At 34.5% G+C, this 22,911-nt stretch overlaps 1 protein-coding gene across 1 annotated transcript in view; it reads left to right on the plus strand.

Annotated features, from left to right (window-relative positions):
- The first annotated feature begins 7,438 nt into the window (after nucleotides 1–7,438).
- Nucleotides 7,439–22,911, plus strand: part of LOC107756206 (glutamate receptor 4-like) — a 101,736-nt gene continuing 86,263 nt past the window's right edge. The window contains exons 1-2 of the mRNA XM_016573235.1: nucleotides 7,439–7,699; nucleotides 10,467–10,625. Of these exons, the coding sequence (XP_016428721.1) occupies nucleotides 7,627–7,699; nucleotides 10,467–10,625 (232 nt within the window). The 5' untranslated portion in view covers nucleotides 7,439–7,626. The remainder of the gene's footprint in view (nucleotides 7,700–10,466; nucleotides 10,626–22,911) is intronic.

The following is a 22,911-nucleotide window of genomic DNA, read 5'->3' on the forward strand; positions in this document are numbered from 1 at the left end:
ATAGGGACAAACCCAGCAATTGGGCTGTTTTGACCCAGCGGTTGGGTTAAATGTTTAACCCAACCTTCTGGGTAGTAACCCAACTGCTGGGTCAAAACAACCCAATTGCTGGGTTTGTCCCTATTTTACCCAGCACTGGGTTGTATTTAACCCAGCATTTTTTAGAGTGTATGCTATTTAATAAATCACCAGAGAATGCGAAATGGAGACGAGTCGTACAACATTTAGATGCAATGAAACATTAGTGCAACATATTTCAAAATGTTGTGCTCGATTTCACATATTTTAGTCTGGTATTATAATTTGGGAAAAGTTCAACTAGTACCGTAAATGCATACAAGTTTATGTCTCAATGACACTAATATAAGTTCAAAAAATGTTCAAGAAATGATCTCCTCCGCTGAATCAAGCCTTGTGTCGCATGGCGTTCTTCTTCTGAGGTAAATGCAAGGCTTATTCCTCACAGCGCGTCTTCTTCCAAAAACGAAAAGTAACATGAACTTGATGAATCTTCACACTTTGTTTACGGAGGTGATGTGGGCGTTTTCGCGAGTCTCACGTGGATGATTATGGTATGAATAGTGATAATAAGTTCAGAGGTGAAAGACTGTACCTTGCGTTGGTTTCATACGGATTACTTTAACAGAGAATACTTGTTTTCGACATGACTTACTTCATTTAAAAATAGACATTTCAGTCTTTCTTTAGACATATTTCTCATGTCTGTGTGTCAAGTATTCACTGAGTTTTCGTTCATTTTAGTGACACGTTTCAGAAAAATATTCGCGGAGACTGAGACGGCAGAAAGCGCACCCTGTTTGATTTCTTTATTTTACAAACACACAATATTTTGTTTATATTGCGAGTGTATACAAATAAAAGTAGACCTTTCAAATGATGTATTACTCTTATCTGTACAATCAAAAATGACGGAACATTTTACGTCTTTTTGCTGTTATCAGGAAAAAATGCAAGTGATAGTTCAAGTAGCTGTTTTGATACTTGTGTAATTTTTCAGTCAATATTAAATTACGGAAGGAACTATAAGTTTGACTATAACTTGAAAAGTAAAGTAAACTTGAAAGTAACTTGAAAGTAAAGTAATTAGTAATCTGATTACTTTTTTAATGCAGTAATCAGCAATGTAATCAAATTACAATTTTAAAGAAGTAATTAGTAATTTGTAGTGGATTACTTTTTTTGAGTAACTTACTCAACGCTGCCAGTGAGTGATGCTAAAAGCACATTCCGTTTTCTCCAAAACAGATTAGCGTAATTTTATGTTTGTGATACATTCCAAGTGAAATTTCCAATGAGTGGTGCAAAAGCGCATTCAGATTTATCCAAATCAGTTTATTGTGAATCTGGTAACGCTTTTGTAAGAGCCATTTTGTTGTTTGTTGTCTGAATCGCAGTATTTTGAAAAGAAATGTCCATTGAGTGGCACTAAAAGCAGGTTCAAATTTATCCTAAACATATTATCGTAAATCTGGCAGCTTTTTTACTGGTTGTTGTACGAAACGTGGCAGTTTGGAAATAAAATGTCCAGTGAGTGGCGCTAAAGGTGCATTTGGATTTATCTAAAATAGATTAATGTGAATCTGGCAACATTTTATTATGGTTATTGATGTACATTTCATGACACATTCAGAGTGATATGCCCAATGAGTGCTTCAGAAGAAGTGGGTTCAGTTTTAACCGATACAGATGACCGTGAATCTGGCAACATTTTATTACATTGGCTGACCTACGTATCGCGGCACTTCGAAAATGAAATCGGTAAATGCAACTGAAGGGTTAATGTACTATCACATTTAAAAATAACATAATACCTACATTAAACTTAACGAAAGCAAACGTGACATAAAAACACATTTGCTAAAGCAACCATGCTATTGTAGCTTGATTCAACGAGTCTTTGAGCACTTTTATTGTGTTTTACGGGACTCGACGCAAAATTAAAGTGCAATGCTGTACCAGGTGAACTACTGAGCAAGTTTATTACATCAGAAAAGCCATAAAAGAAAAGTCTGAGATCTCAATATGAGCTCTAATATTTGTCATTAGATTCTAACGATATCACATGATCTGAGCTGATATTCACATTTATATCAGAGCTTTTGTATGACAGATATTCTCTCTATTCTGTCACCAAAGTAATTTTAGGGGAAAAGTTTATGCCTTATAAAACATGAACGAGAACTCAAAATCTCCTGAGCTATAAAATAGCAGCCTCTGAGCAATATAACTTTCCACTGGGAAAGCAAGCGAAGAGCTATTTTGTGTTGAGTTTCTCATGAAATTGTGTGAAACCGAGCCAATTGCTCTTGTTACTTTTGATCTAATCAATAAATTGAATCTCTTCTTCTCTGGCACTGGGATCCGATACGTTCCTCCAGACTCCATTGATCGGCACATCATTTGAAAGCTTTCTTTGGAAGCACTTGATTTTAGAGTATTAAAGAAGGAGGTAAAGCGGGGTGAAGAAACACACCAATATAGAGCGAGAGAGATTTCACACGCATCAATTCTCTCACAACCTCCATGAAATACTGTACATGCTCAACACGGTAAAAAGAAATGCCCCTAAAATCAGAGCCATCCAGTTCTTTAATAACATCTCAGGAGGGCCATTAGTCATTGAGAGCGAGAGAGTCATTACACCTCACTGAGAGAGTCATCAAAGTAATGCCTCACAGACAGAGATACTACTACACCACTGCACAAGAGCTCACCGAGAGACACAACAACACCTCGAGTGATCAACTTTCCATTGATCTCTTTAAATAAAAGTTTTGTGTACTATGATAACATACTGTAATTTTAAGGCAATACTGGTAACACTTTATATATAATGCATTATAAAAGAAGTATTATAAGAATAGAACCTTATAATGCATTGCATTAATACATTTTAATACATTATGATACTTATCTATGCATTGTTACATTTAAAAAAAAACACACAACAAACAAACCTTATATTATTATAATGCATTTTAACGTTGGTTACAATTACTCATGAAAAGATATAATGCATTACAACATACATTATAAATACCTTGCATTATATATAAAGGTAGGTTTAATCGCAATATTCTCTGTAATTTTATGATTTTTACTGTACTTTTCATTTGAAAGTGCAGGTTTATACATGTAACACTACTCTAATAGTCTAAAGAAAATATGCTGTAAGCTAAATACTTAATTGTAACTAAAAAAGTAAAAAAAAAAAACTTGATTGTTTATATTTATTATTGTATATTTATAATTAGTTTTGGCTTTTGTACAATGGAAACAATAAACAATGTGTTCTTTAAATTTATTTGCAATTTTCACACAAAAAATAGTATTTATTTAAAAACATAGTATATACTGTTGTTCAAATCTTTGCTGTCAGAATCTTTTTTTTAAAGAAATTAATACTTTCATTCAGCAAAGATGAATTAAATTGATCAAAAGTCACAGTAAAGACATTTATAATGTTAAGAAAGATTTCAAATAAATGCTATTCTTTTCAACTTTGTATTCATCAAAGTATCCTAAAAATAAAACGCATCATGGTTTCCACAAAAATATTCAGCAGCACAAGTGTTTTCAACACTGATAATAATCAGAAATGGTTCTTGAACAGCAAATCAGCATATTAGAATGATTTCTGAAGATCATGTGACACTGAAGACTAGAGTAATGATGCTGAAATTTCAGCTTTGAACACAGAAATAAATTACATTTTACAATATATTCAAATAGAAAACTATTATTTAAAATTGTAATCAAATTTCACAATATTACTGTTTTTAATGGATTTTTTAAATCAAATAAATCCAGCTTCGGTGAGCAAAAGAGAGTTAAAAAACAGTGTATTTTTATGGGAATGGGAATGAAAAGTTACAAAACATGTCAATAAAAGTTGTCCAGTCCAGGATATTTAGTTAATTTAGAAAAATAATATTACATATTTACAGTTACAGAATAATAAATGTAATACATAATAAAATAAATTAAAATAATGTATTTCTTTACTGACGTATTATTGCTTAAAAAGCAAGTGGTGGCTCTGTCCAGCATTCAGCACCACGGACAGCAACATTCACACTCTATTACACACAGGAACCCTTCACTGATCGCTCTTAATGATTACAGCAGCCATACGCCATATTCCAGCCATCTAACCATTCAAGAGACAAGTTTCTGTCGTTTAAGTCTCTAAAGAAACCGAGGGAGCCTCCACAATCCGTCTGTCAGCGCCACCGGAGGCCGTAACGATTATGAATGGGCAATAAGACACAGCTGTGGCCTGACGCGTGGCCACGTGGAGACCCGTGCCGCAGGAACGAGCCAAATGTCATAAAGCAGTAAAACGCCGACTCGTATATTAACCGGAGAATATATAAATATGTGAGGGGATGAAAACCTTTTTAGAGAGGTGAACGCTGAGGAGAAACTGATCCGGGCTGTTCTGGAATGAAAAGGCCTGATGGATTTATGGGCTGTTACGTGCAAATAATCCGGAGGCAGAGTTTTCAGTCAGAGGATGAGAGAGAGAGAGAGAGAGAGAGAGAGAGAGAGCTCTTTACCTGCACAAACACCATTTATACTGTACTTTACACTATTTATTTTACTGTGGTTTGTTTACAATACATAAACTGTATTGCATGCTAAGTGTTATTGCACTGCCAGGGTGTTTGTACTTGTAAAAGGTTGCTATCCTGCTTTATTATGCACTGTAAAAATTCTATATTCCTGTGCTACTCTATTCTGTTATAATCTAGCTATATGTGCGTCATGTGTAACATCTGAAACTATTTTTTACGTTCTATTACACTTTATTTCATTCATTGTTTTTACTTTTTCATATATATAGAGAGAGACTCCTCAGTTCTATTATATTCTATTATCCTCAGTTCTGTTATAGTCTGTACTGTATTGTACTGTACTGTACACTTCTGTTCTATTATTCTCTATATAACTCCATTCTATTGTACTGTTCTCTATTCTGTTCTATTCTATTATTCTCTATATAATTCCATTCTATTTTACTATTCTCTGTTCTGTTCTACTATATTCTGTTCGTCTGTTCACTGTTCTGTTCTGTTATTCTCTGTAACTCCGTTCTATTCTGCTGTTCTATATTCTGATCTATTATATTCTATTCTACTGTACACTGTTCTATTATTCTCTATATATCTCCATTCAATTCTGTTATCTTTTCTTCTATTATATTCTATTCCATTGTACGCTTTTCTGTATTAATTTATTCTACTGTATTATATTCTGTTCTATTATATTCAATTCTTCTATACACGCTTCGGTTCTATTATTCTCTATAGAACTCCATTGAATTCTACTGTTCACTATTATATTGTATTCTACTGTACATTTCTATTCTATTCCATTCCATTATTCTCTATACAACTCCACTCTATTCTACTGTTCTATATTCAGTTATAGCATATTCTATTCTACTGTACACTGTTCACTGTACACTATTATTCTCTACAACTCCATTCTATTATACTGTTCTATTCTTCTATACACTCTTCGGCTCTATTATTCTCTATATATCTCCATTGAATTCTACGGTTCTCTATTATATTGTATTCTACTGTACACTTCTATTCCATTCCATTATTCTCTATGCAACTCCACTCTATTCTACTGTTCTATATTCAGTTATAGCATATTCTATTCTACTGTACACTGTTCACTGTACACTATTATTCTCTACAACTCCATTCTATTATACTCTTCCTAATCAGTTCTTTTGTATTCTAATTTCTCTATACAACTCCACTCGATTCTACTGTTCTATATTCAGTTATAGAATATTCTATTCTACTGTACACTGTTCCATTATATTATTCTATCACTCCACTCTGTTCCACTGTTCTCTATTCTATTCTATTCTACTGTACACTTCTATTCCATTCCATTCTTCTCTATACAACTCCACTCTATGATACTGTTCTATATTCTGTTCTATAGTATATTCTGTTCTACTGTACACTGTTCCATTCTATTATTCTCTATAACTCCATTCTATTCTACTGTTCTCTATTCAGTTCTATTCTATTTTCTCTATACAACTCCACTCTATTCTACTGTTATTGTTAGCTATTCTATTCTATTACATTCTATTCTACTGTACACTATTCTATTTGTTTTTCTCTGTACAACTCTATTCTGTTCTATTCTATTCTACTGTACACTATTTCTTTCCTATTATTTTCTCTACAACTAAATTCTATTCTACTTTTCTATATTCTGTTCTATTCTCTTCAACTGTACACTGTTCTATTCTATTCTGTTCACCTGTACTGAAGCTGAAACATGAAATTGTAGCTCATATTGTGTTGCACACGAGAGAAAGACATCAGAGGAGAACAGAAGGAGAGAGAAGTAGTGTGCACTAAACCCTGAACACCATGTTTCTGTGTCTGTAAAGAACGCAGGCGAATCCTCAGGGGCGTTCACACAGGACGTGTTCTTGCGTTCAAAAGCAGACAGACGCAGCGCACTGGGATGAAACTGAACGCAGGGGGGCTCGCGGCGCGTTTGTAAAAGTTGAGCTATTTTTAACGTGAAACGCCATGATAAAAACAAGGGTCAAAGACGAGCATCTAGTGCATGTTTGAAAACGTACACAAAAAACGCATCTATAACGAAATATTATATTCAGCAAACGGATATGCGGCGATCGAGCGGCTTCATGCGTGAATAGGCGGTATCAGGGCGTTGCTAAGAGGTTAGGTGATTCGCTCAGACTGAGTCCGATAAATAAAAATGTATTTAAAGCCTTATATAAGTTATATAACAATTAATATAATAATTATATATTTTATGTATTATATATTAATTAATATTTCATTTTTAAAAGTTTCAACTTTTATTCTTTTAAAATCTTAAAAATGTAAATGTAATGTTTTTGAAAAAAAATTCTAGGAATATTACGTGTATTTCAATGATCGGAAGTGAGTGTTTTAGCGTGTTACTCTGTGGTCGCTCGGGCGTTGTTATGATGTTCGTTTCCTGTCAAAAGAATCAACCCTCAAGTCACTTTGATATTCTGGTCTGTTTGTGGCTCGGGTCTCTCCTTCAATATGCTCCTGTGGGATTTTTCCACTGTTTTCTGGTCCAGCATGCGTCTGATCACTCTCAGTAAAGACGCGTGTAGTAAAGACTGTGGAAAATCGTTCACGTCTGCGGGATGAGTAACTCACTCAAGTTTAATTGGTATGCTTAGGGGTTTGTTTAAATATCTAGCCGTATGAGCAGTAGTAACAGCGGTACTTGTTTTAGCAAACACAGCTGAAAAGCCGAAGACCTCAAGAGGCAAAGAGCGCAGAGTGAGCTTGCGCGCATCTCTCTCTCTCCCTCACTCTCTCTCTCTCTCTCTCTCACACACACACACACACACTCTCAAGCGTTCATCCGGACAGATTCTTCTTCTTCTTCTTCTCTCTCCAGTGGATACTGCGGGGAACACACGGATTGCCTATAGGATGGATTGCTGAAACTCCCTTCGCGAGATTACCCATTTATTTCCTTTCATTTCTCTCCCGTCTCACTATCTCGTCTCCATCCGTCCATCCATGAGTCCAGACGGGTTCTGATTCGGACAGAATGCGGATCCTGGTGTTGATTCCGCTGCTGTGGGGACTCAGTGAAGGGGCTTTTCCCAGCAGTGTTCAAATCGGTGAGTTACACTTCTAACATGATGGCTAGATGGGCACTTTATTAACCCCACGAGGAATATCGCAGTGCAACAGATACGGTGTGCATATAGTGCATACTAATTCACAATAAGTAATCTATACACTGCGTTATACAAATACACAGAGATATGAGTCTAAAATAGGGTTTAAAGCTATTTTTTGCCTAAAGAGCGTTGTGTGCTGTAATGCCTCTTTGTTTTGGGGTTTAGGGGTTTCGTTCTTGCACTCTTCTCCTTAAAGGTGCTTTTGAGCACCAAATGCCTTAAGCCAATTAACTTAAAAGCAAAAGATTATGGGAATCAAATTTAAAATGTAAAAATCAGACCACATATTGGTTGACCACTACTTTTAAAATTGGGACAATTCATTGGACGCAAAGGGGACAAATGAGGGGGATAGTGTCTTTTGTGGTTACAGCCCTGCAAAGTGTCCAAAATTTGGTGCTATTTAAGCATATTTTCTTAAATGTGATATTTAATGGTTGTAGATTGGTTTGTAATTCTCTGCATGTGCAGTGTTATTAGGGTGGGATTATGTTTTCAAGGGTTTAGAGTACTTTAGCATGCATGAGTTGTGGTCATCGTGATGAAGACTGTGGTCAAGTGCATGTTGAGTGCGCTTTTGTACCTTTCATCACCAGTTCAGAGCATCACTGCAGTATTCAGTCTTGTCTTTCTGGTGCGATGTGGGATGACCTCTTCCCATCTGAGTCTGATCAAAGTTTCCCATTTCTCCAGATTTGCAGCTCTATGTTTGATTAATATCAACAAACCACTATGCATGCCCGCCCACCCCCCTCTCTCTTTCTCGCAGACACACAGTTCCCTCTCTTTTTGCAGGATGTGTCTTGCGTGTGTATTCAGTCACTGCATTGCTCATTGAGATGGAGAGTCTCACGCCATAATAAGATGCGGCCGCTGACTTGTGCGCCTTTGACAGCACTGCCGATAAAGTTAATACGCTAAATACGGACACACACACACACACACACTCACAGAGAGCGAGACAGAGAGAGATGCACAGTTGCACGCAATGCCTAATGACATTTGCATACCGCTGCAATGCAAATGCACAATGCTTCTGTTGTTCGTCGCAAATAAAAGCACGTTATGGGATCTCCAATTGCAGTTGAGCCAAAACGTCCATCAGAAAGAGAGAAGAATTGGGAGGATGTGATGAAACAGAACGTGACACTGGCCCTGCCAAGTGCAGACATGCATGCTCTGGTGACACCAACAACAAATGCGATCTTCCACACAGATAATTTCCATGATTAAAGGGACAGTTCACCCAAAAATGAGCATTTAACTCACCCTGCATGTCGTTCCAATCCTGTTTGACTTGCTTTAATCTGTGGAGCACAAAATAAGATGTTTAGCAGAATGTTCACACTGCTCTACACTCTTATAAACAATAGTTCTTCATTTGGCATTGATGGTTCCATGAAGAAACATTAACATCCATGGATACTATCCATTCCCCAAAAGGTTCTTTACGCTATTAAAAATTGTATCTTCTTTTTTTAGAAGATCTTATTTATCTTATTTTATCTTTTAAATTTATTTCATTTTTAAAGCAATAGTTCACCCAAAAATGAAAATTTTGCTTAACATTTACTCACCCTAAGGCCGTTCAAGATGAGTTTGTTTCTTCATCAGATTTGGAGAAATATAGCACTTGCTCAGCAATGGATGCTCTGCAGTGAATGGGTGCCGTCAGAATGCGAGTCCAAACAGCTGATAAAAACATCACAATAATCCACAAGTAATCCACGCCACTCCAGTCCATCTGTTAAAATCTTGAGAAGTGAAAAGCTGCATATTTGTGAGAAATAAATCCATCAAGGCCGTTTCAAACTACAAAATGTTGCTTCTGCCTAAAATACGAGTCCATAATCCATAATAACACTTCCTCCAGTGAAAAAGTGGTCTGGTCTGAATCAGGAGAGAAATCTGCACAGATCAAGTAGCGTTTACAAGCCAAAACAGCTCGAAACAAATATGTGTCTGGATTTTGATGTGAGAGACAACAGGAGATGGACTTTTTCACTGGAAGATGCGTTATTATGGATTATGGACTCGTATTTTGGCCAGAAGCAACAGTTTGAAGTTAAAACATCTTATAGATGGATTTGAACACACAGCTTGACTTCACACGATGTTAACTGCTGGACTGGGGGGTGTGGATTACTTGTGGATTATTGTGATGTTTTTATCAGCTGTTTGGACTCTCATTCTGACGGCACCCATTCACTGCAGAGCATCCATTGCTGAGACACTGATGCAATGCTACATTTCTCCAAATCTGATGAAGAAACAAACTCATCTTATAGTAAATGTTCAGCAAATTTCCAATTTTGGGTGAACCATTCCTTGAAGAGTGGATTTGTACAATAACAGTGTATGCAGACGAAAGCAAATGAGCTCCTAAAGGACAGAAAATCTGCATCTTGGAGCTCATTCACATTTTTGATCATTCCAATGTGGTGCATCAAGATTGGACATTGACAATCAGAGATACATGAGAACCAATGGCGTTTAGAGTTATTGATGTGCCATTTTTGAAAGTAAACGCAAGATTTTAGAGCTACAGTTGAGAGTATGGTTTACAGTGAAAGAAAAACAGAAAGTCATGCAGGTAAATGAACAATTTTCCACTTTAGGGTGAACTATTCCTTTAGGATACATAAGCACCTCTTTTCTTTCCTCTTTGCAGTCACTTACTCTTTCTTCCCCTCGCTCTTTCCAGGTGGGTTGTTTATAAGAAACACAGACCAAGAATATACAGCTTTCCGGTTGGCCATATTTCTCCACAATACGAGTCCGAATGCCACGGAAGCCCCTTTCAATCTGGTTCCACACGTCGACAACATCGAGACGGCCAACAGCTTTGCTGTCACCAATGCCTGTGAGTGAAAATTGTCAAAAGTTATGTGAGACAAAGTCTAAAACTGAATCGAGTGTGTTTTGATTAGGTTCTTTTCATTGTTCAGAGTCACATTTGACTTAATGAAGAGTGAAAAACTGACGCTTTCAAAACATTGATCTGTTTGTTTGAGTGGCCTGACTTGTCAAATTCTGACTTAACCAATGGAGTGAGTTTGGGGGCGGGACTTTGTGTTTGATGACCAATTGCAGACGAGGTGGGGCGTTGGGAGTGTCTCAGAAACCTGTTTCATTATTTTTGCTATTCTGTGTGGGGAAATGATACACTGCAGCTTTAAAGAGCAACTTTTTCATATATTCAGCGTGTTTGGTGCATGCATATACCTCAACATTAACTCTTGACCAGCTTTCACCTTGCTTTGGTGTGCATCTGTACGTCTCTGGGCTTGTTAGGATAGTTGTTAGCAGATTCATTTTCAGTTGCCTGTGATTCAAGTCAGAAACAAAAAGGGCTGTAGTCCAGAAATGTTTTCTATGCAGACACAGACACAAGTGCTTGAGCATTGCAAGTGTATAACCTGTTTGCACACACTCTTAAAAATAAAGGTGCTTAAAAAGTTCTTCACAGCGATGCCATAGAAGAACCATTTTTGGTTCCACATAGAACCGTTCGGGTCAAAGGTTCTTTAAAGAACCATCTCTTTCTTACTTTTTTATAATCTGAAGAACCTTCTTTCGCCACAAAGAAGCTTTTGTGAAACAGAAAGGTTCTTCAGATGTTAAAGGTTCTTTATGGAACCATTTAGACAAAAAAGGTTCTTCTGTGGCATCGTGAAGCACCTTTATTTTTAAGAGTGTACTGTAAAAACCTCAGCACTCAAGAGGCCATAGCGATTGTAAAACCCTTTTACCAGTTAAGTTCAATTAACACAATCCACATTAATCTACATGAACATGTGCATTAGATTCCTTTACATATCTGTACTTCACTGGGAGTCAATGGCACTTACCTGTATCATTAATTTTAGTGCAGTAACGATCAATGTTTGGACAGCAGGCCTCAAACACGTCACTTTGGGTCCCTCTCAGATATTGTGCTTCACTGGATGTCAATGAGAGCGTCATAAGCATTGGAAAAAGCATAAAAGCATATTGAGATGAAGTGTATTGGACATTGAGCTTTTAATTAATGTATTTATGTATTGCCTTTTCAGTATGATGATTGTGTGAGCTTTGAAATGGTCTGGCTTGGAGACTATATTGTTCAGATCTGCTCTCTTGACTACTGGCATTTGTAAATATTGCAAAACAGATCCAACACAATCAATTATTTTAATTTAATTAGTAGATGTGCAGTTTTAAAGAAGTAATCTAAGAGAAAGATTAAGCAAATATTATGACTTCTGAACCACTAGCGGCATCAGATTTTAGCAGTTTTATTTTAGTATTATTTATACACTATTATAGTTTATATTAATATTATTCATTTTTTTAGTTAATTTTAATTTAATTTATTTATTTTTTGTAATTGTATTATGTGCTTTTGCCAATTTTATTATTATTCAGTATTATTATTATTATATTTAATTATTATTATTATTATTTATATTACTGTTTAGGTTTATATTTTTAAGTTTTAATTCATATTTATTTCTAGTTTGTAATTTTAGTCCTTCAACTTAAAACTTATTTCACTTAGTTGCCTATGCAACATTTCTCATTTTTCATCTAACATGATTTTCAGCTTGATATATTGATTTTTAATAGTTTTAATTTAACGACAATAACCTTGGCTTTAACTGGTGGTGAAACTGAAAAAGTGCCAACTCTTTTCTTTCATATTGTTACATACATCCTAGTGTAATGGATTATCAACAAAGAAAAAATGTGGGGCGGAGACTTGCGTTTATGCATCAGTTGTTGATTGGATGTTGAGATGTGGGCGTGGCACTCTAAAGTGGATGAAGGGGCGGGGTTTAACCTGACTAAATTATCAGAGAAGTCATACATGCATCACCAGAAAGACGTCTGTCATTTTCACCAAAATGTCCAGTTATGACGACATTATGAAACATTTTTAAAAATAAAAAACACATAAGCGATCAAAATATGATCGATAACATGCATTTAAAAACAGATAGGGTGAATTTTCATTTCATGCCACTTCAAAGAAACCAGAAACCAAAATACTGATCTAAAGAGCCTATAATGAAAAATAAAGAATCTCAAAACACTAAAAAAAAAAAAAAAAAGTAAAAAAGATGTCACTGGGGCGGTTCCCTTGCAAAAGGAACTAATATGTACCATTTAGGCACTAATATGTAAACTTTAGGAACTAAAATGTATCTTTAAGATGCCCAATTGCACACTTTAGGGGTAAAAAAAATAAAAGCACAAAGGTGGACCGCCCCAGTGACAGCTTTTGTACCTTTTTTTCTGAAAGTAAAGAATCTTCTAGCAACTCAAGCCTAAACAGCCAAGAATGGCTCTTGATAAGAACTTAAGGAACCGCTGAAGAACCTCTAAGAGCAAAAGTCAGACAGGGAGCAACCGAGACGAGTCAATCCCAGTTTAACCTCTCTCCCGCTGGGCACCAACCTCTCGCACTCCTGCACACTGGATGCCCAGCCTGAGTCTGCAGAGTCTGCAGTGTGTGTGTGTGTGTGTGTGTGTGTGTTATCTCTGTCCTGGCTGCCTTCCAGCTCTTTTAGCCCTCATCAGCTGCGGAATACTGACAGCTTTGGGAATGAGGTGTGTGTGTGTGTGTGTGTGTGTGTGTGAGATAGATGGAGAGAAAGAGGGAGAGAGGTGAAGTTAATCGTTTCCTGCTCGTCTCCTCAGGCTGCAGGAGAGAATAAGGAGTGGAAAAGGTTTTCTCTTTTATCCTAACACACCTTTATCTGAGAGCTTAAAAGCAGCGAGCAAAATCAATCTCTGAATGAGTTTGAGCTGAGAGAGGGAACGTGTAATGAATGGAATCAGGAGATGGAGGGATTTATTTAATGAAAGGGGAGGAATGAAGAAATTACGGGAATGATATGTTGTCAAATGCAGGGGACAGAAGGAGAAACGGAGGAAACGAGAGGGAGGAGATAAAAGAGACACAGGAAAGAGAGATAAATGGATGGGTGTGTCGTGACCTTTGTGCAGCAGTAAATGTTTAGAGCACATACTGAGAGAGAGAGAGAGAGAAAGAGACTAAAAGATAAAAACAGAAGCAATAGATTGATGGATGAGAAAGAAAGAATGACTTGGATGGATGAATGAATGAAAACGGAAAATGGACAGATGGACAAAATGAACAGGCAGAATGACAAAGATACAACGACAGAGATCGAATGAATAAACAAACAATAGAACAAACAAATGATAGATAAAATGAACAACAGTTAGACAAAATGAACAATAAAATGAAAGACAGACAGAAAGATAGAGAGAGCGAGAGAGAGAAAGAATGAACAATAGCATGAATGACAGAATGAATGATAGATAGAACAAGTGATGGAATGATTGATTGATTGACAGAATGAACAAATGATAGAACGGACATTAGAATGAACGAATGAACAATAAAATGAATGATAAAACAAACGTTAGAATGAATGCATTAAAAATAGAATGAACAAATGATAGAATGAACTTTAGAGTGAACGAAAGAAAAATAGAATGAATGATAGAACTAACATTAGAATGAACGAAAAAAAAGAACAAATGATAGAATGAATGTTAGAATTAACAAACGAATGATATAACGAACGTTAGAATTAACAAACGAATTATATAACGAATGTTAGAATTAATGAACGAAAGATAGAAAGAATGATAGAATGAACTTTAGAATTAATGAATGAAAAATAGAACGAATGACAGAATGGACATTAGAATGAATGAAAGAAAAATAGAACAAATGAGAACGAATGTTAAAATGAATGAACGAAAAAGAACAAATGATAGAGTGAACATTAGAATGAACGTTAGAATGACAGAACGAACGTTAGAATTAATGAATGAAAAACAGAATGTATGATAGAATTAACTTTAGAATTAACAAACGAAAAATAGAATGAATGATAGAACAAACGTTAGAATGAACACACAAAATATAGAACAAATGACAGAACAAACGATAGAATGAATGATAGATGCAATGAACGAATGACAGAATGAATGAAAAATTGATAAACAGACAGATGATATAATGAACTATAGGATGAATAAACTAATGAACAAAAGTTTATTTGTACATCCGTCCGTCTGTCCATCTGTCCGTCTGTCCGTCTGTCCGTCTGTCTGTCTGTCTGTCTGTCCGTCTGTCCGTCTGTCTGTCTGTCTGTCCGTCTGTCTGTCTGTCTGTCTGTCTGTCCGTCCGTCCGTCCATCTGTACGTCCGTCCGTCTGTCCGTCCGTCCGTCCGTCCGTCCGTCCGTCCGTCCGTCTGTCCGTCTGTCTGTCTATCTATCGTATGCTAATATAATGTTGGGTTCATATGTGGTGCTTCAGTCTAACTGGGTTAATCAGAGTTCAGTCCGCTCTGTCATTCACACACACACACACACAGACACACACACTTGGGTTTCCATGTTTTATGGGGACGCTCCATAGGCGTAATGGTTTTTATACTGTACAAACCGTATTTTCTATCACCCTACACCTAAACCTACTCCTCACAGGAAACTTTCCGCATGTTTAGATTTTCAAACACTTCATTCTGTATGATTTAACAAGTTGTTTCATCATGGGGACCAAAAAAAGGATTTCGAATTTTGCCATAACGTAGGGTTTACCAGGACCACACACACACACACACACACGTGCGCGGGTCGCAGCAGAACTCATTTTAAATAAAATCAAGCTTCATGACACTTGTGAGGCTCTTTTGTCAGGGAATCATCATCATCATCTCAACAAGGCATCACAAACATCCATTAATCCACCACAACACACACACACACACACACACATGATCTCGAGCCGTGTGTGTGTGTGTGTGTGTGTGTGTTAAACCTCACGTCTGCTGAATCACACAGCCAGGAGCTTCAGTCTCTCACTGAATGATGTGTGTTTGCTCTCTAGTCGAGTGAGTAATGCATGAACCCTCCATAGGCGTAATGGTTTTTATACTGTACAAACCGTATTTTCTATCACCCTACACCTAAACCTACTCCTCACAGGAAACTTTCCGCATGTTTAGATTTTCAAACACTTCATTCTGTATGATTTAACAAGTTGTTTCATCATGGGGACCAAAAAAAGGATTTCGAATTTTGCCATAACGTAGGGTTTACCAGGACCACACACACACACACACACACGTGCGCGGGTCGCAGCAGAACTCATTTTAAATAAAATCAAGCTTCATGACACTTGTGAGGCTCTTTTGTCAGGGAATCATCATCATCATCTCAACAAGGCATCACAAACATCCATTAATCCACCACAACACACACACACACACACACACATGATCTCGAGCCGTGTGTGTGTGTGTGTGTGTGTGTGTTAAACCTCACGTCTGCTGAATCACACAGCCAGGAGCTTCAGTCTCTCACTGAATGATGTGTGTTTGCTCTCTAGTCGAGTGAGTAATGCATGAACCTGTCTATGACCTGTGCTCTGTGTGTGTGTGTGTGTGTGTGTGTGTGTAAATGTTTATCTATGTGTTGCTGGATCTTGATGTCTTGAGATGGTTCTGTGAATCTCTTTACTGACTCATTCATTTATTCACCCGCAGCGATTGTCTCAATGTTGCATCAGAACGTGTGTTTGTGTTTCTGTCATTCATAACAAAAAATATAATTTATCATGAAGACAGACAGCACAAGCACATTTTACGTGCAAACACTTGACAATAAAGGTAAAAATGATAAAACAGTAGATGCGTGGAAAATGTAGTTAAAAATTGTTCCATGTAACGCATTCATTTTAGTGGAATTAAAATGCCTATTTTAACTAGCCAAATTTCCAAAACACACGACATAAACAGTCTTTAATCATTTTCCTGAATTAGAAAATCTAAGTTAAATTCTGAGAAACATAAATGATTAATTCACCTCCTGAGAAGCAAGTCATTTATATGACAGATGCAAAATGAATGAATCATTCATGAATGAACCATCTCTAAAGTCCACAAAACAAATCACAAAAAAGCAGCTCCATTCAGTTCAATTAAACTACAGAATGATCTAAAATGCATGTCCATTCTTTTTTAAGTTTTTGTTCTCTTATAATGTTTTATACTACAGAATTTGATTTATAACCACATACAGATAGATTCAATCTGTGACAAAAAATGAATTGAAACCAGTGTTGTTAATCTTAATTAAAACAAAAAACTGTTCAATATTGTTTTCGTTAATTGAAATAAAGGTGAAATCAAATCAAATACAAATATTAGATACCTTAATAAACAAACAAAAATTGTAATTTTTGCCATGGCAACTAACTGAATTAAATAAGTTTAAGTTGAAGCATTTAAATTACTAAATCTAAAACTGAAATAAAAAAATTAGAGCTACAAAGAAATATTTTTTAAAAGGTATTAACATTTTTCTTTTCAGTAAATGAAATAGAGTTTAAATAAAATATAAATATTAGATGAAAAACACAAACTTAAAAAAAAATCATAAAATAAAATTAGAAATGGTACCTTGGCAGCTAACTGAAATAAATAAGTTTAAGTACTAAAATTACTAAACCTAAAAATGACATAAAAATAAGCTAAAGCTATGAAGAAATATTTGTAAAAACTAAAATCTTTTTTGGTATTTGGTAATTGGTAATTGATACAAAGCTTAAATAAAATGAAATATAAATATTGGATGAGAAACACAAATTAAAAAAACAAACAAAAATTTTGAAATGTTGCCTTGGCAACTAAATTAAATCAATAAGTATAAGTTGAAGGACTAACATTACTAAAACTAAAACTGAAATGAAAAATTAAAGCTATGAAGAAATATTTTACAAAAGTTTTTTAATTGAAATAAAGCTTAAATAAAATAAAATCTAAATATTGGATGAAAACGCAAACTTAAAATACAAACAAATTTAGAAATGTTCCGTTGGAAACTAAATAAGTTGAAGTTGAAGTACAAAAATGACTAAAACTCAATCTGAAATGAAAATAAATAAATAAATAAAGCTATGAGGAAATATTTTTTAAAACTATTAAAATTATTTTCAGTAATTGAAATTAAGATGAAATAAAATACAAATTTCAGATTAAAAAACGCAAACTTAGAAAAGCATACAAAAATTTGAAATGTTGCCCTGGAAACTAATTAAGTTGAAGTACTAAAATTAAAACTGAAATAAAATAAAGCTATGAAGAAATATTTTTAAAAACTAATAATTATGAAATAAAAAGCACATAACAGAATTACTAAACCTTAAATTTTGAAATTAAAACGAAAACTTAAAATTTCAAAGAATAGCTATTTCTATAATAGTAACTTCTAAAATAACACATTTCTATGTGGTTTAAAATCAGATCAAGCAAATCTAAACGTCAAATCAAATATGATTTTTGCTGATCAGAGTCAGACTAACAACTAAATGTATTTGAGTCAGATACAGCAACAAAACCCATCTGAACAAAGCTGAAGTCTCATAACAGTCTGATGGTTATGACAGCCATAACACAGAATGAAGTAGAGAGTTAGTGTGTGTAAAGGTCATCGCTGTGGGTCCCTTTGAATGGCACTTAGATAAATGCTCATCAATATTAACTATCCCACAGTCCCGTCACGGCTCTGTCTCCTTCTGCCTGCCTCTCTCTATTTCCCATAACACGTCAATGAGGCTCCAGACCCAGAGGTCGACCCCTGCTGTGACCCTTCCTCACACACACACACACACACACACACACGCACGCACACACACAGTATGGCTCTGAATGGCAGCTGATAATGACGAGTCTCTATTTTTAGAGCTGAACTTTCCTTTAATTGAGCCTCAGTCAGGGATGTGTGCAGGTGCTCATGTTGTTTCTCTATCTTATGTCAAAGTTCATTCCTTAAGATCAGATGTTTTCTACATTATATGTACCTGCAGCCAATCAAATGACACTTTCAGGTTTTCTGCATGAATATTTTGGGGTCTAAAATGAATACATTCCAGCTGGGATAGTATGTTTACTGATTTCATTCAGTTTACCAACATTCATTATTCATTAATCATTATATCATCATTAATTATTCAGAGTACCTGCAAGAAAACAGCCAGGAATTAGATAAGTGAATCTCACAAAAACACGTCTAGGTTGTATTTCACCATTTTTTTTTAAAAAAAAGAAGAAATTATGATATTTTATATTTTGTTTAAAGAAAATAAAGCCTGTTTTTAGTACCATTAAGGATAATTTCTATACTGTAAAATTATCACTGTAATGCATCCAGATTTTGTGTAATTCTCATTCTCATTATCTTTATATTTATATATAACTTTTCCCAAAATAATATTAAAAACATAAAAATAGTATTTCTAAAAGTATTAATTTTTTTAAATTATTTAATTTAAAATGTATGTAATTGTACATAAGTTGTAATACTTCACAAGTTAAATAAATAGATAAATATATTTATATATAACTTTTTAAAATAACATTTTAAGAAATAATAATATTCCTTAAATTGTTGTTTTTACAATTACTTAATTGGAAATTTATGTAATTGTGCATAACTTGTAATACTTAACTATTTAAATAAATAGATAATAGTTGTATTTATATATAACTTTTTCAAAATAACTCAAAGAAATAACATTATTTCTTAAAATATTATATTTTTTTAAATTATTTAATTGAAACTTTATGTAATTGTGCATACGTTAATACTTAACTGAAATAAATAGATAAATAGTTGTATTTATATTTATATATAACTAAAAAGAAATAATATTTTTAATAAAGTGTTATTTTTAAAAATATATATTTAATTAAAAATGTATGTAATTGTACATAAGTTGCAATACTTCACAAGTTAAATAAATTGATACATATTTATATGTATTCATAACTGTCAAAATAACATTATCAATAATATTATTATTATGTTTAAATATTACAGACAATCATTCAATTTAAAATTCATGCAATTGTACATAAGTTATACTTCAGGATTTAAATAGTTACAGAGGGAGAGAGAGAATTATGAACATTTCTCATAAACTGTCTGGATGCATTATAGTAATGTGAATTTAGGAGGAAATGTGCTTAATTGTCATGAAAATATTGTAAAAAAAAAAATCTTAATAGGTTCTTCATGCGGGATACAATTTAATAGCTCTAGAAATGTGATTTGACTGTCATTGGTTTGACTGACAGATGGAAACATGCACAGATGCAGTAGCCTGCAGCAATCAGGTACAGAGCTTGAACACGTGTTTGGTGTGTCTCTGCCATCTGTGTGTGTGTGAGAGAGTGTGTGTGTGTGTGTGTGTGTGTGTGTGTGAGTGTGTGTGTGTGTGAGAGAGAGAGTGTGTGTGTGTGTGTCTATGAGAGAGTGTATGTATATACTTGGTTACCTTGGCAACAAATAATGGCTGATTTGCTGCAACAGAAATAGTTTGATGATTCATTCTGTTGGGAACCAATCAGAAGAGAACTTTCTCTGTAACACACACACACACACATTCGGATAAATACATGGTCAGAAAGTCAGTACCAAACACTTTATCAGTCACTCTGAGTTTTGAGATGAACAGAAAACAAAGCATTTGTATCTAACAATCTACTTCAGGCCAAATCGAAAGTAACTGTGTCAACATTTAATTAAGCAATAAGACAGAAGAGTTTGTGCTACTGTATATTCACTCTCCTTGAGTTATAAGCCACTGTATTAATACTCTGTGCTCTCTTTATGCATTTATTTCTTTCTCTATGTGTGTCCATCTGTCTCTCGCTCCATGGCAATAAAAAGCTTATTCCATTAATGGAAACAACTTTATTGGCGGTCATGGTAAAGCCCCGTTGCCATGGTCCACCCTTGACTGACAGCTGCATTGTCATGGTAACCAAAACAGCAAGTCACTTTGCTGAAAGTGGGCTGATCATGACTTCTTACTGAGCAGGAAGTGTGTGTGTGTGTGTGTGTGTGTGTGTGTGTGTGTGTGTGTGTGTGTGCGCGCGCGTGCGCATGCGTGCATTTAAGAATAGAGCTATCGTTTCAACAGTGGCTGTAATTTCAGATCTAAAACAAGACTCAGACTTGATTCCCTTGGGGAAACACATGTACTATTTTTGCAGTATGCTGTAGACAATTTTTTTTTCTGCATGCAAATTGCATTTACTAACCGTAACCAACAACCTAATTCGCTCAACATTTCTGGTCACACTGACTGGTCACACATCATTTTGTTAACATTGTACAATTAACATTAATTAATGCATTAACTAATAATGAGCAATACATTTGTTGCTATATTTATTAATCTTTGTTAATGTTAAAAATTGGTAGGATATACTGCATATCTGTAATGATGGTCTACTGAATGGCAAGTTGTAGATGAACCCAAGTGCAGATTTATTATATAGAGTGAAATCCAAAAATCCAAACAAAACACAAAGGCTTGGCTTGACTTGAAACAACTCACCAAACAGAGGTTAATACGTTCAATACACGACAAAAGACAAGGGCAACATGAGGCCTATACAGTATCTCACAGAAGTGAGTACACCCCTCACATTTTTGTAAATATTTTATTATATCTTTTCATGTGACAACACTGAAGAAATGATACTTTGCTACAATGTAAAGTAGTGAGTGTACAGCTTGTATAACAGTGTAAAGGGTTAGGTTAGGGTTAGGGTTAACCCTAACCCTAAGGTTGTGTTTGCGGAACGATGTATGTTATAATACATCGTGTACACTCACTAAACAAGTGAGAGTGGAGAGATTCAATAGAACAAAGGAACCAATAGCAGGAATACATGAGGACAAAGGAACCACATGACTAGACAGGAACCATGACTAAACTCCAAAATAAAAGACATGAAAACATGAACATGAAACAAACCCCAAAACCAGGTGTGACAATATAAATAACTTTAAAATTTGGTAGGATTTACTTTTAAATAGTTTTCACTCAGAAATTGCTAGTAAACTTCACAAATTATTACAAAAATGCATTGAATTAAATGTGAAATTCTGAACTAGAAAGACTGAGATAGTATTTTCTTCTAAAACATACTCCAATAATGATTTACTTTTTTTTTACAGCAACAAAATCTTTTTTTTTTTTTTTACAGTGTAATAAAAATACAGCTATTTATTGTTAGTTTATGTTTTTGCCACAGGATAAAAAATAAAAAAGGTAATTGCATCTTTTTATCTCATAATTAACACTTTTTTTCTCGCAAGTAAAAATAGTGAGATGTAAACTCAAAATTAATATAAAAAAAAAAAAATTACAATACGTAAACTCAGAATTCATAGGAAAAAGTAAAAATTGCGAGATGTAAACTCTGAATTCATAGAAAAAGTAAAAATGTTGAAATTTGGAATTGTGAGAAAAAGTCAGAATTATGAGATAAGAAGTCACTATTACCTTTTTTATTTTTTAAACAAGATTCCATAATATACAGATACAACATGTAGTAAATGTTGAAATTAACATGAACTAAGATTAATAAATGCTTTATAAGTATTTTTCATTGTTCATGTTAACTAATGGAACCTTTATTCTGAAGTGTTACCACGGTTTTTAACATACTGCAATATTTTACACTTTAAAGAAAGCCTGAAAGTGTATCATTGCATACTGCATACTATTTCAAACACTATTTTTAACTGCTTGTGTTACACCAGTATTTAATTTCAGACACAACCACACACTATATCACATATCAGTCCATTGTGTCATATATAAACATTACAAACATGTGTACATGAGCAGATCGTTTCTGTTTAGATTAAAACACATGTCTGTTATATCAGATTTCTTAACCGGTGGGTAGGGCCTGTTCTAACAGGGAACAACAATGCTAAATAAATAAATAAAGAATAAAACGCAATTAACCATATAACTGTGCATCATAAAGACAGCAAAAAAAATATGCTTATAACCTTTTAAAAGGGAGGATGACAAAATTGACATGAATTTATCTGTCATTAGCTTAGTCAAATTAGACGGATGAGAACTATAATATTGCTACAGTACATATATTTATTTAGATATATATTATAAAATGTTAATATATATTGATATTGTTTTGTCCTAAATAGTATAAATAAAATAAAAAATAATTATATAAAATATATCAAACACTATATATATATATTGACCCTTATGACTGGTTTTGTGGTCCGTGGT

This window comes from Sinocyclocheilus rhinocerous, unplaced genomic scaffold (assembly GCF_001515625.1).
Source record: "Sinocyclocheilus rhinocerous isolate Xijiao unplaced genomic scaffold, SAMN03320098_v1.1 scaffold592, whole genome shotgun sequence".
NCBI classification, from domain to species: domain Eukaryota; kingdom Metazoa; phylum Chordata; class Actinopteri; order Cypriniformes; family Cyprinidae; genus Sinocyclocheilus; species Sinocyclocheilus rhinocerous.